The sequence below is a fragment of the Cottoperca gobio genome, chromosome 7 (genome assembly GCF_900634415.1).
Source record: "Cottoperca gobio chromosome 7, fCotGob3.1, whole genome shotgun sequence".
Taxonomy (NCBI): Eukaryota; Metazoa; Chordata; class Actinopteri; order Perciformes; family Bovichtidae; genus Cottoperca; species Cottoperca gobio.
In genome coordinates, this window is record NC_041361.1 from 11,392,180 (window position 1) to 11,404,674 (window position 12,495).

The 12,495-nt window shown below is 40.3% G+C and overlaps 2 protein-coding genes across 3 annotated transcripts; both read left to right on the forward strand.

Annotated features, from left to right (window-relative positions):
- The first annotated feature begins 434 nt into the window (after positions 1-434).
- On the forward strand, positions 435-5,670 carry fance (FA complementation group E). Of its 2 annotated transcripts, XM_029436160.1 has the most exons (11): positions 435-724; positions 1,327-1,888; positions 2,255-2,299; positions 2,397-2,453; positions 3,121-3,264; positions 3,346-3,469; positions 4,079-4,165; positions 4,934-5,009; positions 5,118-5,184; positions 5,282-5,407; positions 5,521-5,670. In XM_029436160.1, the coding sequence occupies exons 1-11, from the start codon at positions 513-515 to the stop codon at positions 5,623-5,625; spliced, it is 1,605 nt and encodes a 534-aa protein (XP_029292020.1). In that variant the 5' UTR covers positions 435-512; the 3' UTR covers positions 5,626-5,670. The 2 variants fall into 2 exon arrangements, with proteins under 2 accessions (XP_029292020.1, XP_029292021.1); XM_029436161.1 differs by lacking the exon at positions 4,079-4,165 and having other exon boundaries at positions 436-724.
- A 2,712-nt stretch (positions 5,671-8,382) lies between these two features.
- On the forward strand, positions 8,383-11,108 carry rpl10a (ribosomal protein L10a). Its single transcript, XM_029436578.1, has 6 exons — positions 8,383-8,451; positions 8,878-8,949; positions 9,260-9,340; positions 9,996-10,144; positions 10,617-10,789; positions 10,888-11,108. Exons 1-6 carry the CDS (start codon positions 8,447-8,449, stop codon positions 11,056-11,058), a joined length of 651 nt encoding a protein of 216 aa, XP_029292438.1. The 5' UTR covers positions 8,383-8,446; the 3' UTR covers positions 11,059-11,108.
- The last annotated feature ends 1,387 nt before the right edge of the window (positions 11,109-12,495 follow it).

Here is a 12,495-nt window from a genome sequence, read left to right on the forward strand (position 1 = left end):
TTTGCTTTTTTCATTTACGTAGCTATAAATTGATGGGATTTACCCACTTGTGCTATTGACTTACTTTTTTTTTCCTCTATAAAACTCATTATATTCTAGGAAATGAACAATAGTCCCATGTGCCCCATAGACTAAATAATATAAGAGTCTCATCTCAAACTTAAGGAGCACAATGAAGCTTTGAATCTGTCATAAAAAGTTGAATCTCAAAAATATGTGGTGTTAAAACCTTTAATGAACACAATGTTAAGTTTGCTTAATGTCTTCAATAAACCTCACTACGACTTATGATAAAGTGATTTTGTGTGAACTAAACATTTCTGCTCAATATGTCCGTACCAGATTTTAAGACTGAACAAATGTTATGGCATTTCCCATTTAGAATCTATTGCTTCTGAGTTTTACCACTAGGTGGTGTGGAGCACAGTTTTAGGGAAATGACACTCCCGAAGAAGAAATGTCAACAAAACTGGCGGGCTAGGTAAGCTGATAAACATCGCCCAGCCGCGAGTATGGACGCCAGTATGTTTGTGAGTCGGTTTGACGGACCGTCGAAGCTGCTGGTCCGGTCGCTGCTGTGTGGAAGCTCCGGTGCACACCGAGCTCTGAGCGTCTTCCACCGGCAGCAGCGAGCCAACCCTGACATGTCGCTGTCCACCTTCATGGAAATCCTGTGCCAAGACGATATAACCTGTCCGCGTACTGAAGCCCAGCCACTGGCGGTGTAAGTAAAAGTACACCGCATTAAGTTTCCATAAAATAAGTGTAACGTTAAATTAGTAAACTAGTTGGTACAAGTCACCAGAGAAGGGGCAACGGTTCTTCAGCGACGGTGACGTTTCTTTCTGCTAGAATTTACCATGGCAACATCAGTAGGACATTCATGTTGCTATAGAAACGACTAACAGGCGACACGTGCAGGAACGGTATAAAGAAAGAATACACCAAGATATGCATAACATTAAAATACATTGTTTGAAAGAGTTAAAAACAATGCAATCAGAAGAGTGGGGTCTGCATTAGACATACTCCATGTAACATCCAGCATCATAGCACTCCTGTTTGTGCAATCTGGGCAAAGAAAAACATTTGCCTACATCTGTAAAAAGTGATTGCAGGATATTTTAGGACAACAAATTAAGTAAACAGTTACATATATACAGTAAATATAGTGTGTTTTCTAAAGCCATTACAAATTGATAGTGTATTCGAGAATCAATAATGCGATTACTCAAGTGTGTTGATATTTTCTAACACCCTTATCTACCATAATGTCACATACCCATGCCTATGCTCAAACCCATTTTTGTTCCTCCACTATTCTAGTAAACCCCTGGTGTGCCTGTTTCCAGCATTATTCAAACAAAACCTGCTGTCATTCATTTATCTGGTCCACGCGATTCTTCCTCGGCCCCCTGTCCTCCATCTTCTCAAATGCCTCAGCCAGGACTCTCCTACAAATCCCTGGATCACCGCTCTGGTTAGACAGCTGGAAAGAAACCTTATAGCCCACAATGAGGAGCCTCTTTACACTCCAATGTGCAGCCAGAGACTCCAGGAGCTGTCGCAGCGTTTGGTTGGTTTTGGTGAGACTGGAGGATGGTCCAAGTGCCTCAGTAGTCAAACATTTGGTTTATCAGAGCTGGCGACACAACGGAAAAGAAAAGGTAGCTTTGTCACTCTGGACTCAGATGGTGAGGAAACAGGACAGCAGAGTAAACGGATAAAGATGGATGTCAGTGGTAGTGAATGTCTCGAGGCTGTAGAACAGAGGGCAACAGAAGAGACAGCAGGAAGATTAGGAAGTGATGCCCCAGCAGAGACTCCTGCTGAAGAACTGCAGACAGCAGCAGAGAGTCCATGTGATGTCCTGCCTGAACATATCAAGGTAGAGACACTCAACTGTCCTGTCTACACTGAAATATATCATCCATTTTACCAATTAGATTTCTTTCCATAAAAGAACTGAACAGAAAGTGATAAACTTATACATACTACAATATGAAATCTGCCTTTTCTTGTTGCTTCTGTTTTCTTTTGTCTGAGTCTAGTCCCCCCGCTTGTCTTGTGCTGTCATATGTTTCTCATATCGTACAGCTCTACTGACTTTTCAAGTGTTGATTGAAGAGCCTCCTGGCAGCAAGTTTCCAAAGTGATCAAATCAAGTGTACTAATCAGACCATTATATTTATTTTTATCACACAGGTTACAAATAGTTGAAATAACTAAACACTTTATTTGTGTGTATATTTAGGTGTCTGTTCTTCAAATAAAAGAATTACTGGAAAGTCAGACAGAGGTAAGAAAAAAAGGTATTATTTTTTTTTGCCAGCACAGACAGAGAGATATTTGATACTATACTAATAATAATAATTATTATTATTATCTGTTTGCAGTGGGACCAGAGCTCCATGGAGGTGTTCAAAGTGCTGAACGACTGTGACCCTGGCCAAGTATGTCCTCAAAATAATATAGCTGACCTTTTGTTAATGTTTTACCCCTGCATTAAATACGTCTGTAAGTGTAAAATGCACTACAGATTACCCCCCCCCCCCCCACTCACAATATTTTTATTTACATTTTTTGACTATGAAATCCAAGCATGTCAATTAGGTATGGGAGGGTAATTATTGCCAGATAAACCCCGACGATGACGGTGATCAGGACTCCGATGTGCAATAATGACCTGCTCGCCGTACATTATACCACTTATTACATGGCTACTTATTAAATAAATCAATAATTTGTCTCAAAATATTTGTTTTTAATAAATATTATTTTACTTTCGCAAAAAAAAAAATGTGCTCGCTTAGTTTGGAGATCAGAACTCGGTCCATATTAACGGTCTGTTATTCATAGCAGCAGTTTGCTATAAAGAAAAAACTGTTGAACTAAATTAAAACAAAATTGTCAATATTGAAAAATAAATCAAAAGTAATAATGCAGATGATATTGAACAGAAAGAGATCACCGTAGTTACCACTGGTTACTTAAGCTTGTTGTGCTCTACAGCGACACACAGGAGAATTACACCTTAGCCCCACCAGGGAGCCTAACTACACGTTTTCTTGCTGAGAACGGTGCCAGGACTAATCGCACATCTCTACCTCTCCTGTTTAGGTGGAGGTGTTATGCTGCATGCTGCGTTTGGCTGACTTACCGGAGCAGACTCTGCCTAAACTGTGCAGCAGTATTTTGGCTCCCTCTCCCGACTTCAGCTACAGCACGGCAGCAACACTCATCAAGAGCCTCCTGCTGCAGAAGGTCCATCACTGATTATGCAAAACTGTGTCGTTGTGTTTGATACTGACATCATTACTGACATCGGGTATCATTTCACTGCAGGTCCTGTCCCTGTCGGAACCGGCCTCCAGATGTCTCGTCACTGCGGTGACGTCACTATGTAGCCGTTATCCCAGACCAATGTGCCACGCTCTGATGGGACCAGTTCTAGAGGAAAAGAGCATCGGTGAGGAAAGGGTTGAGCTACAGCTGAGTAGTCAAGCTTAGTAATCAGTTATTAAAGTAATACTCCCGCAAAATGATCATTTGTACATCTTTGAATTCTTGAAGAAAACTTTTGCATGCCTTCATAGTGAACGAAGAAAAGTCTTGGTGAATTGAAGTAAATGGAGGGCCGCGTTTATCAAAACATCTGTTAACAAACTCACACACAACTCGTGCAGTAAAATCTAGCTCTCAATTATCCAGTTGTATACTCACTACTTCCATAGTAGTGATTGGAGCCACCTGCTCCAAAGAAATAGGAGGCAGTATTTCACCTCCAAGCTGGGTTCATACAATCTCTATCGTATTGCATTCCCTCCTGTGTAATGTCTGTCAGTCAGTCAGTCGGCAAGAATATCAAAATTCGACCAAACTGCTGAAACTCTGAGAGCCGGTCAAAAAACCCTGCTGTCTTATAATCTTCACGTGGGGCTGATCATCTGTGTTTACTGGAACACTAATGTTAACCGGGGGCTGCAGTCCGTGTAACGTAACCGTAGTTTGTTTATTGGACTAAATCCAAAGTGGCAGAAACTAGAAAACGACTCGCATATTCCTCTCTTCTTCCCAGTGGTAGCGCAGCCAGGAGAGCAGCCCGCCAGGGAGGAGAGAGGTCGGCAGAGCCCCAGTCTGTGGCCGATGCACAATACATGGTCAGGTACATGGTCAGGCAGCTACGTGGGCGGCAGACTGGTGCTACAGCGACTCACTATCGCCTCTAGAGGAACAAGTGGCATTACACACTGACAGCGGAACTGTCAGTTAGCATGCTAACTTCAGCAGATATCTCTGCAACACATCACAGAGACGTCAACACTGTTACCTCTTCACATAATGTTGATAATGTTAGTTCATTGCTTCAATGTTTTACGTTCAAATTATGGCATATCTCACGCATTGAACCTTTAAAACACTTCAGCACTTGCACAGGCGCTCTGTGTCCGTGAGAGTCCCAACTATTTTAAATAATAAGGTTTTAGTGGACATGCATGTGTTTGTGGAGTAGTGAGCGTACAACTGAACAAATGAGACTTTGATTATCCCGCACGAGTTGTGAGAGTTTGTAAATTGATGTTTTGTCATAGTTTTGCTGTTGTTGAATGTAGCCCATTTACTTAAATTCATTAAGAGGTTTTCTTCATTTACTGTGGAGGCATGCGATAAAAACAAAACATTGAAGCTAACACGGGGTGAGTAATTGATTTACAGATGATCATTTTGGGGTTGAAGTATTCCTTTAACTTTTCCTGTTGCAGGGGGGGGGGGGGGGGGGGTCAGAGTCAGTTAGTAACAAAGCAGCTGGCATGGATTCAGTGTCCTGGTACAAGTACATTTAAACAAGACCGATGCTTTGATGCCTTGTTTTCCTCACCTCTTGGTCCGAACATCAATTTATCCACTGTTTTGAACTTTGCTTTGTTTTCAGGGAATCCACAGGCTGAGCTGCTGAACAGACTGATAGAAAGCTGCCTGGATTCCCATTACAGACTGCTGGTGCTTCAGTAAGAAAAAACATTTCATTTATGTAGTCAAAGAAGCAAAAAATAATAATGGACTCAAAAGTTTACCAGTTGTTTGTTGATGCAGTCTTTTATTTAATTTCCCCCCAGAATGACATTCAAAATAGTGTGGAGTGAGGCAGTGCTTTCCATTATCCACAGCTTGCTAGACTCCAAGGTAACATGAATATTTACTGATGGGAGAAGTGCTGCAAGGCCACTGAGTTATAATATTCACTGTTATTAAGCTGCAAGTTTTCTTTGGTTTTTTTCAGCCCGACTTGAGTCAAGAACTGTTCACGCAGTTCACCGAACAGCTTATCAGCCAGGGTCCTCAATTCACAAAGTCTATGAAGTTTGCAAAAATGATGCTTACTGTCCTCTCCAAATATAACAGTCATGTAAGTAACACACACACACACGCACAGCAGCACTTCTCAGCACACTACATTTATATCATACATAATGGCTGAACAGTGGATGAAATAGTATTTGTAATCTTTCTGTTTTCCAGGTGACAGCTGCACACAAACACTCCCTGCACGGTTGCCTGATGTTAAATGAGACCATCTTGAAAAAGTCTCTCCAAGCTGCTTTGAAAAGAATCACACACTCCTGAAGTTTCTTCTGACTTAATGCATGCTAATAAAACTATTTAAAAAGTTCTTGTCTCCTTGGCAATATTTTAACTTGAAAATGAAGCATCTCATTCTACCAGTTTGACATAGAAAGACATCACAGTCAGGGTTACAGAAAATATTTTAAAATGCTGACCTTTGTGTTCGGGACTTTAAAGTTTGGTGTGATCGTTTAAACTTATTCTGTGGACATATGCTTGTCAAATATAATCCACAGTTATAGATTAACAGTAGAGTGAATAGAAGAGTAACAAGATAATGCTTCACACTTTACTGTCATCCGTCCTGGGAGAGGGATCCCTCCTCAGTTGCTCTCCCAGTTTCTTCCATTTCCCCCTTTAATTGTGGGGTTCTTTTAGGGAGTTTTTCCTTGTGCGGTGCGAATGTCTAAAGGCCCTGTCACACATATCCGTATGGCAGAAACGTATGCTGGTGAAATATCGGCAATAGGTTGATATAAATTAAGGGTAAGTTGTGAGCGTTTGAAGGACGCAGACGATACGCCGAACACGCCAGACATACGCCCCTGTCACACAGTTCCGTATGGCAGAAACATGTCGGCGTATATGAAAAGTAGCTCAAAATGTGTCAGAGTCCAAATACGTCCAACTTTTCCACAGCGGTGTTGTAGCTGACGTATACATAAAGAATACATAACAAATTATTATACGTATGTCAAACCTATTGATAGCATATCACTTACTTATTTAAAACGTATCAGAGCGTCTGGACAACGGAGCTGGAAAAGTGCCATCTGGTTCACGTCATGCTGATGCTGGAGAACAGAATGTACTCTTGTTGCAGCCTCTCAGCATCCTCCATGCTCTGATGATGGGTTGATGTATTCATCAAGACGTGCTGTGAAGAAGTGAGGATAAGCTACTCACAGGGACCCTATATACTATATTCAAACCCCAATAAGCTCCCACAACGCTAGCTGTACTGTAGAAACACGTTTAGTAAATTACTCCGTCATCAGGGATAATCTTAACATAGGTTACGAATAGGTTATCCACTCGTTATCAATAAATAATCCGCGAGACCATTTGATCTGGCCCTCGAGGTAATTCATAAACACACGCAAAAAATCAACTCCAAAGAAATGAATTCAAATCTACTCAGCAATAGAATAAAACGGGCGACTGACTGTTTTTCCTAGCCAAGGTCAGGGTCCTTGAACGAGTGGAACATGTCAACATGTGGTCACTTCATGTCAAAAAACTTCAATATTAAACGAGACTGTCATTGACGTCAGTGAACGCAGCATGGCGAGTGTAAAAGAGAGAAAGCTGGATGCGGAATGTCGCAATTTCCAGGAGAAATGGACGAACGATTATTTCTTAGAGGAAGTAAAAGGCCAGTGTGTCTAGCAGTGACGTAGCTAGGCCTATTTTAGGTGGGCTTCAGCAAAATAGGTGTGTAGTGGCTTTGCTCAGTGCAAAACTCCCTGACTTACTTTTCCATCATCATGCCATCTGAGTTCCTTTAATGGTAATTGTACTACCATGCAGGTGCACACAGCTCCACCTCACCTCTGGGCTAAGCCCACCCAAACTTGAAAACCTAGCTACGCCCCTGGTGCCTAGTTTGTGGGGACGTGCTTGCAGTGATAAATAAAAGGCTCTCGAGCGTCATTACAGCGCGAAACATGCCAAACTGCACGAGCTGAAAGGACGAGTGCGTTTGGATAAAGTTAACGCTCTTCAGTGGAGTTTGGCCCAAAAAACAGCTCTCTCCAGAGCGTAACATAAAAACATGGAAAAATAAAACATGAAAAAGTTGCTTTTTTTGCACAGCATGAAAGAAAGGTGAAATGAATGGGCTGTGTCTTACATTATTTTTAGCAGAGGTTATGAGTTCAATAATTAGTATGGCCCTCGAAGGATGTTGTAAAAATTTAAATGGCCCTCGATAGGAAAAAGGTTCCCCACCGCTGGTCTATACGTACAATAGAAACCACATATTATAACTAATACTACATCTTTGAACTTTGTTTTATTGGGAGCCTTTACATTTGGTCAATACAGTCTACAATTCTTTTTTGACAATTTATTTAGTTGATCAAAGCACACATTTTAACTTCTCTTCACAGGCTTTTTAATAGGGGTAAAACAAATAGTTGCTTTTAAAATACGTAATGTTTTTAAATGACTATAATAAATTCTAAATCGGCTCATGGTGCCGTCAGCCATTATTGCCCGTACTCTCTGGAATTCTCTACGACATGAACTGAGGTCTGCAACAAGTGTCTTAAAAAAAAAAATTTCCACAAGCTTTTAGTTAGGTTTGAAGTATAAAACCTTTATTTAAGAATCAGACTTTTTACTTTATTTTTATTTTTATTATAATCATTCATTATTAACAAAAGATCTGATTATTATTAATATATATATTTTGATAATACTATTATTAATAATAAAAATGATAATAATAGTACTTTCTTATCTGATGTGCTCTTATCTTATGTTTTTCATGTAGGATCTATTGCTTTTTGCTTTTTGAACCACATTGAAACTGTCATATGAAATGTGCTTAATATAAATAAACTTGACATAACATTGCCATAAATAGTAATCAGACATCAGATACAAATATGTATTTAAAAATAATTAGAAACATTATAGAGCGACACAGTTCAGTAATATAATGAAAAGTATTTTTTATTTTTAGATAGATGTGTCTAAAGAATAAACGTCGTTTGCGCTTTTGTGATGACGTCAGCACCAGGCCGCCTTTATTTTGCGTCACTTCCCGCTGCACTTCCTTTTCATCGCAGCGAGACGACAGGGACCAGCCGCAAAAATGAGGTTAGACCCAGTTCAACGAATAAATGTCACAAAGATAAACTCTTTCCACGTTTACACTCAGCTGTATTACTCGTTTAAGCTTGTAGTGTTGATAACTTGTGTGGCAGTTGTGAAATTTAGTAGTTATTCAGAATTAGTTGAAGCTAAACGGGACCGGTTCCTCTCCGGCTCTGACGTTAGGACACCACGCTCAGTTTCAGATACAATCCACCTTCATCCACACTTTTAAAACTTGTTTTAGTAAACGACGAAGCATCGGATGCATACATTAGCATCCCTAGATAATATTTAATGATATCTTTCAGAACTTCATACCTGTTTTATGAACGATTAGTCGCCACCATTGACCGAAGAAAGTAACCTGATTCATGGAGGTGTTCCGCTCTTACATTAGCTTTAACATGTTTCTTTATATTTTTGTAACAGTAAGGTCTCCAGGGACACGTTGTACGAAGCCGTGAAGGAGGTTCTGCAGAGCTCTTTGACCAAGTCAAGGAAGTAAGTTCATCTGTCATCGGTATTATATTTCTGATCTGCAAATGTCAATAACTTGTCAACTGTTAAATCTATCTTAAAATGGCTATCGTAACTTCAGAGTCAAATGGGACTTCATTAAATGTTTTGTTGGACTAAAAGTTCAAATACCAAAAAATAAAACGTTTTATGAGGCATCAAAGTTGAATATTTGAATTGTTTTGTTATTTGATTGAAAAATGACAATGTTATCAAAATATTTGCCAATTGTTTGTTTAGCGATTCTGTAATGTCAGCTCTGTGATGCCATGTGTAACTTTGTGTCTGTCTGTAGGTTTACGGAGTCGGTGGAGCTGCAGATCAGCTTGAAAAACTATGATCCCCAGAAGGACAAGCGATTCTCCGGCACCGTCAGGTTCGACCTTTTACTGTTTCACCCAACCTTTTCCCTGTGTGCTTCCAGCCCTGTCTGAGTATTAAAACAGCATTGTCTGTATGGCAAGAAGTTGCTTAAATCTCAAATTGAAAAACAAAGTCCAGACAGGCCAGGGGCAGACATGGAGAAGTACTCTGGGTAGTCTGACTGAGCTGACCCGGCTTCGGCTGGTGGAGGCGAAGCAGACGGACCCCTACCCTGGGTCTTAAAACATGAGGGAAGGTTTTGAGTGGCTGAGCTTTAAGTTCATGTCCTCAAGCCGACCAAGTTACTTTATGTAACGAAAGAGGTCAGCTGGACACCGGCCACTGTGGTGGTATGGGTAAGAATTTTTCTATTACACAGTAAAATGAGGAAGGTGTCATTTGGGGATGGCAGAGTATTTGAGTTTCAGTGTTACTAGAGAAGCAATAATTAATCACAAAATGTAAGTCTTGTTTCCTGTTCTACAAAATGAGTTTGTAAAAAAATCATAAATTGATAAATGTACATGCCAGCTTTCATTAAAGCCATCATGATTCAGTCTCTGCAGAAGTAAGCTGTCTCAAACATACTCTGCCTTGCTTCCAACTGATGCCCCTCTGTTTTACGTGGGGTTGTGTGCGGTGTCTCTAATGGCTTTGTTCCTCTGCAGGCTGAAGACTCTGCCCAGGCCCAAATTCTCTGTGTGCGTCCTGGGAGACCAGCAGCATTGTGACGAGGCCAAAGTTGCAGAGTTGCCACACATGGACATTGAGGCTCTCAAGAAGCTCAACAAGAACAAGAAGATGGTCAAGAAGCTCGGTACGAAGTTGGCGTCATGACCCATGAGACGAATGATTTGTAACGATTTAAGTGCAAAGGCTTCTTAAAAAAATTAATCAGTCTTGTTGTAGTGTTAATATTAATTTGTAGTCTTATTCCTGGGTCAAATGTCCTTGTTAGATTTAGTCTGACATCAGTAATCGTATTAAACATTTCAGTCAGTTTAGCCAAAATATGACCTTGTTTCTTTCTCCCAAGTGCTATCGACACTGTCAATTGCTCATTTGAATTATTCCTAGTCCTCCTGACTGCTCATTGTGAGCTGCTGCTGTAGTCGTGATATAGTTAATATATTTTAGTAAGTAGAACTGCATTTTAAAACAATATTGCATGTTATAGTAAGCGTCTAATGGCGATTTGTGTCCTTTAAGTCACGGGTGGGGGTGAGGTGTTTGAGGAACAGTTTCTTTCTTTTGTAACAATATTATCTCTTTTCTGTTTCCTCCTATAGCCAAGAAGTACGATGCCTTCCTGGCCTCAGAATCTCTGATCAAGCAGATCCCTCGTATCCTTGGTCCTGGGCTGAACAAGGCCGGCAAGTTCCCCTCCCTGCTCACCCACAATGAGAACCTGAACACCAAGGTGGATGAGGTCAAATCCACCATCAAATTCCAGATGAAGAAGGTACGTTCGGCAGTGCTCAAATATCCATGACGCTTTAATGGCAGTTCACTGTAAATCTGTCTTTTAACTGAAATTAATGAATCTACTTTGTGCTGTAGGTGCTCTGTCTGGCTGTGGCTGTCGGACACGTCAAGATGACTGAAGATGAGCTTGTGTACAACATCCACCTGGCTGTAAACTTCCTTGTGTCTCTGCTGAAGAAGAACTGGCAAAACGTGCGTGCCCTCTACGTCAAGAGCACCATGGGCAAACCCCAGCGCCTCTACTAAAGGACAGATTTTCTATTAATAAATGTGGAGATGCTCCAAAGTTGACTGTTTCTGGGAGTTTTTCTTGTGAGATTGAACATTTTCATTGAGTTATCTTCATAGAAATCTTCAATATTTTGAGTTTCATGTATTGGCAAAGAATTTAAACTACGACCATAAATGCTTAACATTGTACCCAGTAATGTAATTATCTTGTTTCATAGTTGGTCTAATCATTTTGCAAACATACTTATTTATATCGTTATTGTATTATTAGGCTTCTATTGTAATTTATTCATAAAAGTATTTAACTAAATGCATGGGAATAAAACCCAGGAGAAATATAGTGAAGCTCGTTTGTTCTCAGATAAAAACTTTTAAAACTGGACAATGCGTTGCTTGTGATCAGTAGATTCGTTATGAGATTGTGACTGATGAATTCTTGATGCCTCAGTGCAGTAAAATCTCCATTTTAATTTATTCTAAGCCTAACTACTACTTTGAGGTGAATGCAACATGGATATCTACAAAACTGATACGCTGTAGTTTTTGGGATTAACGCAACGAAGTCTTGATCAGACCGACCCTAGTTCAGTAACCTCTGAAGCTCTGAAGTATTATCAACCCGGTTGAGCTCCCTCTGCACTTAATACAGAATTATCCCTCATGTTAATTAACTGCAGATGTGTCTTGAAGGAATCGAACTTGTGACTGAAAGTGACGAAAGAGGTGCGGATGGAATTGGTCATTTTTCCAAATAACAAATTCTTGCAGACTAATGTAAATGTTTACAATAAATATTACCAACACAAAGTTATATTTCTGTGTGGCCTGCTACCTAATGATCCGCGGCCCGGTACTGGTCCTATGGTTGGGGACCCAAGTAATTGCAGAATACAGTGAATGTTTAAAATCAGTAAAGTGCCCTGTACACTCCTTTGACAGGTACTGTGTCAATTTAAGGGTAATAAAATATCCCCTGTCACTTTACCTGAAGTGTTTTTAGAGGAGTGTATAGTTAGGAGCCAAACGTTAGCCGACCATCTTGAAATGATAGTTGATTCATCCTTTGGGACCAGATGAGACGCACTTTGTCACCAAGGGGAACATTTCCTCGGGCAATAGTGCTACAAACGGCTGCATTCAACAATCCACAGCCAACAAAGCAGTGAAGTGGTACTCCAGAGACAAAAAGATAAGTAAAATATTGCACATGTAATATCAAATATATAGACATTATACAAATATGGAGAGAAATCATAAAAACCATAATACTTAATTCATAGAACTAAATACAAGAGTGCCTCCTTCCTATGAAATGCATAGGTAACAGGTACAGCCTCGGCTACCCATGAGCCTCTTGGGGCAGTCGTCCTGTGCTGCTTTGACTGTGGATCTCTTAATGGGATTATCTATTCTCAGTGCAGGAGAAGGGCCGAGGGAGAAAATAAACCAAAC

Bases quoted from the DNA above. Each gene is read 5' to 3' on its own strand.
- fance (XM_029436160.1), top strand. From the start codon at position 513: ATGGACGCCAGTATGTTTGTGAGTCGGTTTGACGGACCGTCGAAGCTG. The intron at 725-1,326 runs GTAAGTAAAAGT...CCACTATTCTAG, and splicing joins GAAGCCCAGCCACTGGCGGT to TAAACCCCTGGTGTGCCTGT. The intron at 5,010-5,117 runs GTAAGAAAAAAC...ATTTCCCCCCAG, and splicing joins TACAGACTGCTGGTGCTTCA to AATGACATTCAAAATAGTGT.
- rpl10a (XM_029436578.1), top strand. The intron at 8,950-9,259 runs GTAAGTTCATCT...GTCTGTCTGTAG, and splicing joins TCTTTGACCAAGTCAAGGAA to GTTTACGGAGTCGGTGGAGC. The intron at 9,341-9,995 runs GTTCGACCTTTT...GTTCCTCTGCAG, and splicing joins CGATTCTCCGGCACCGTCAG to GCTGAAGACTCTGCCCAGGC.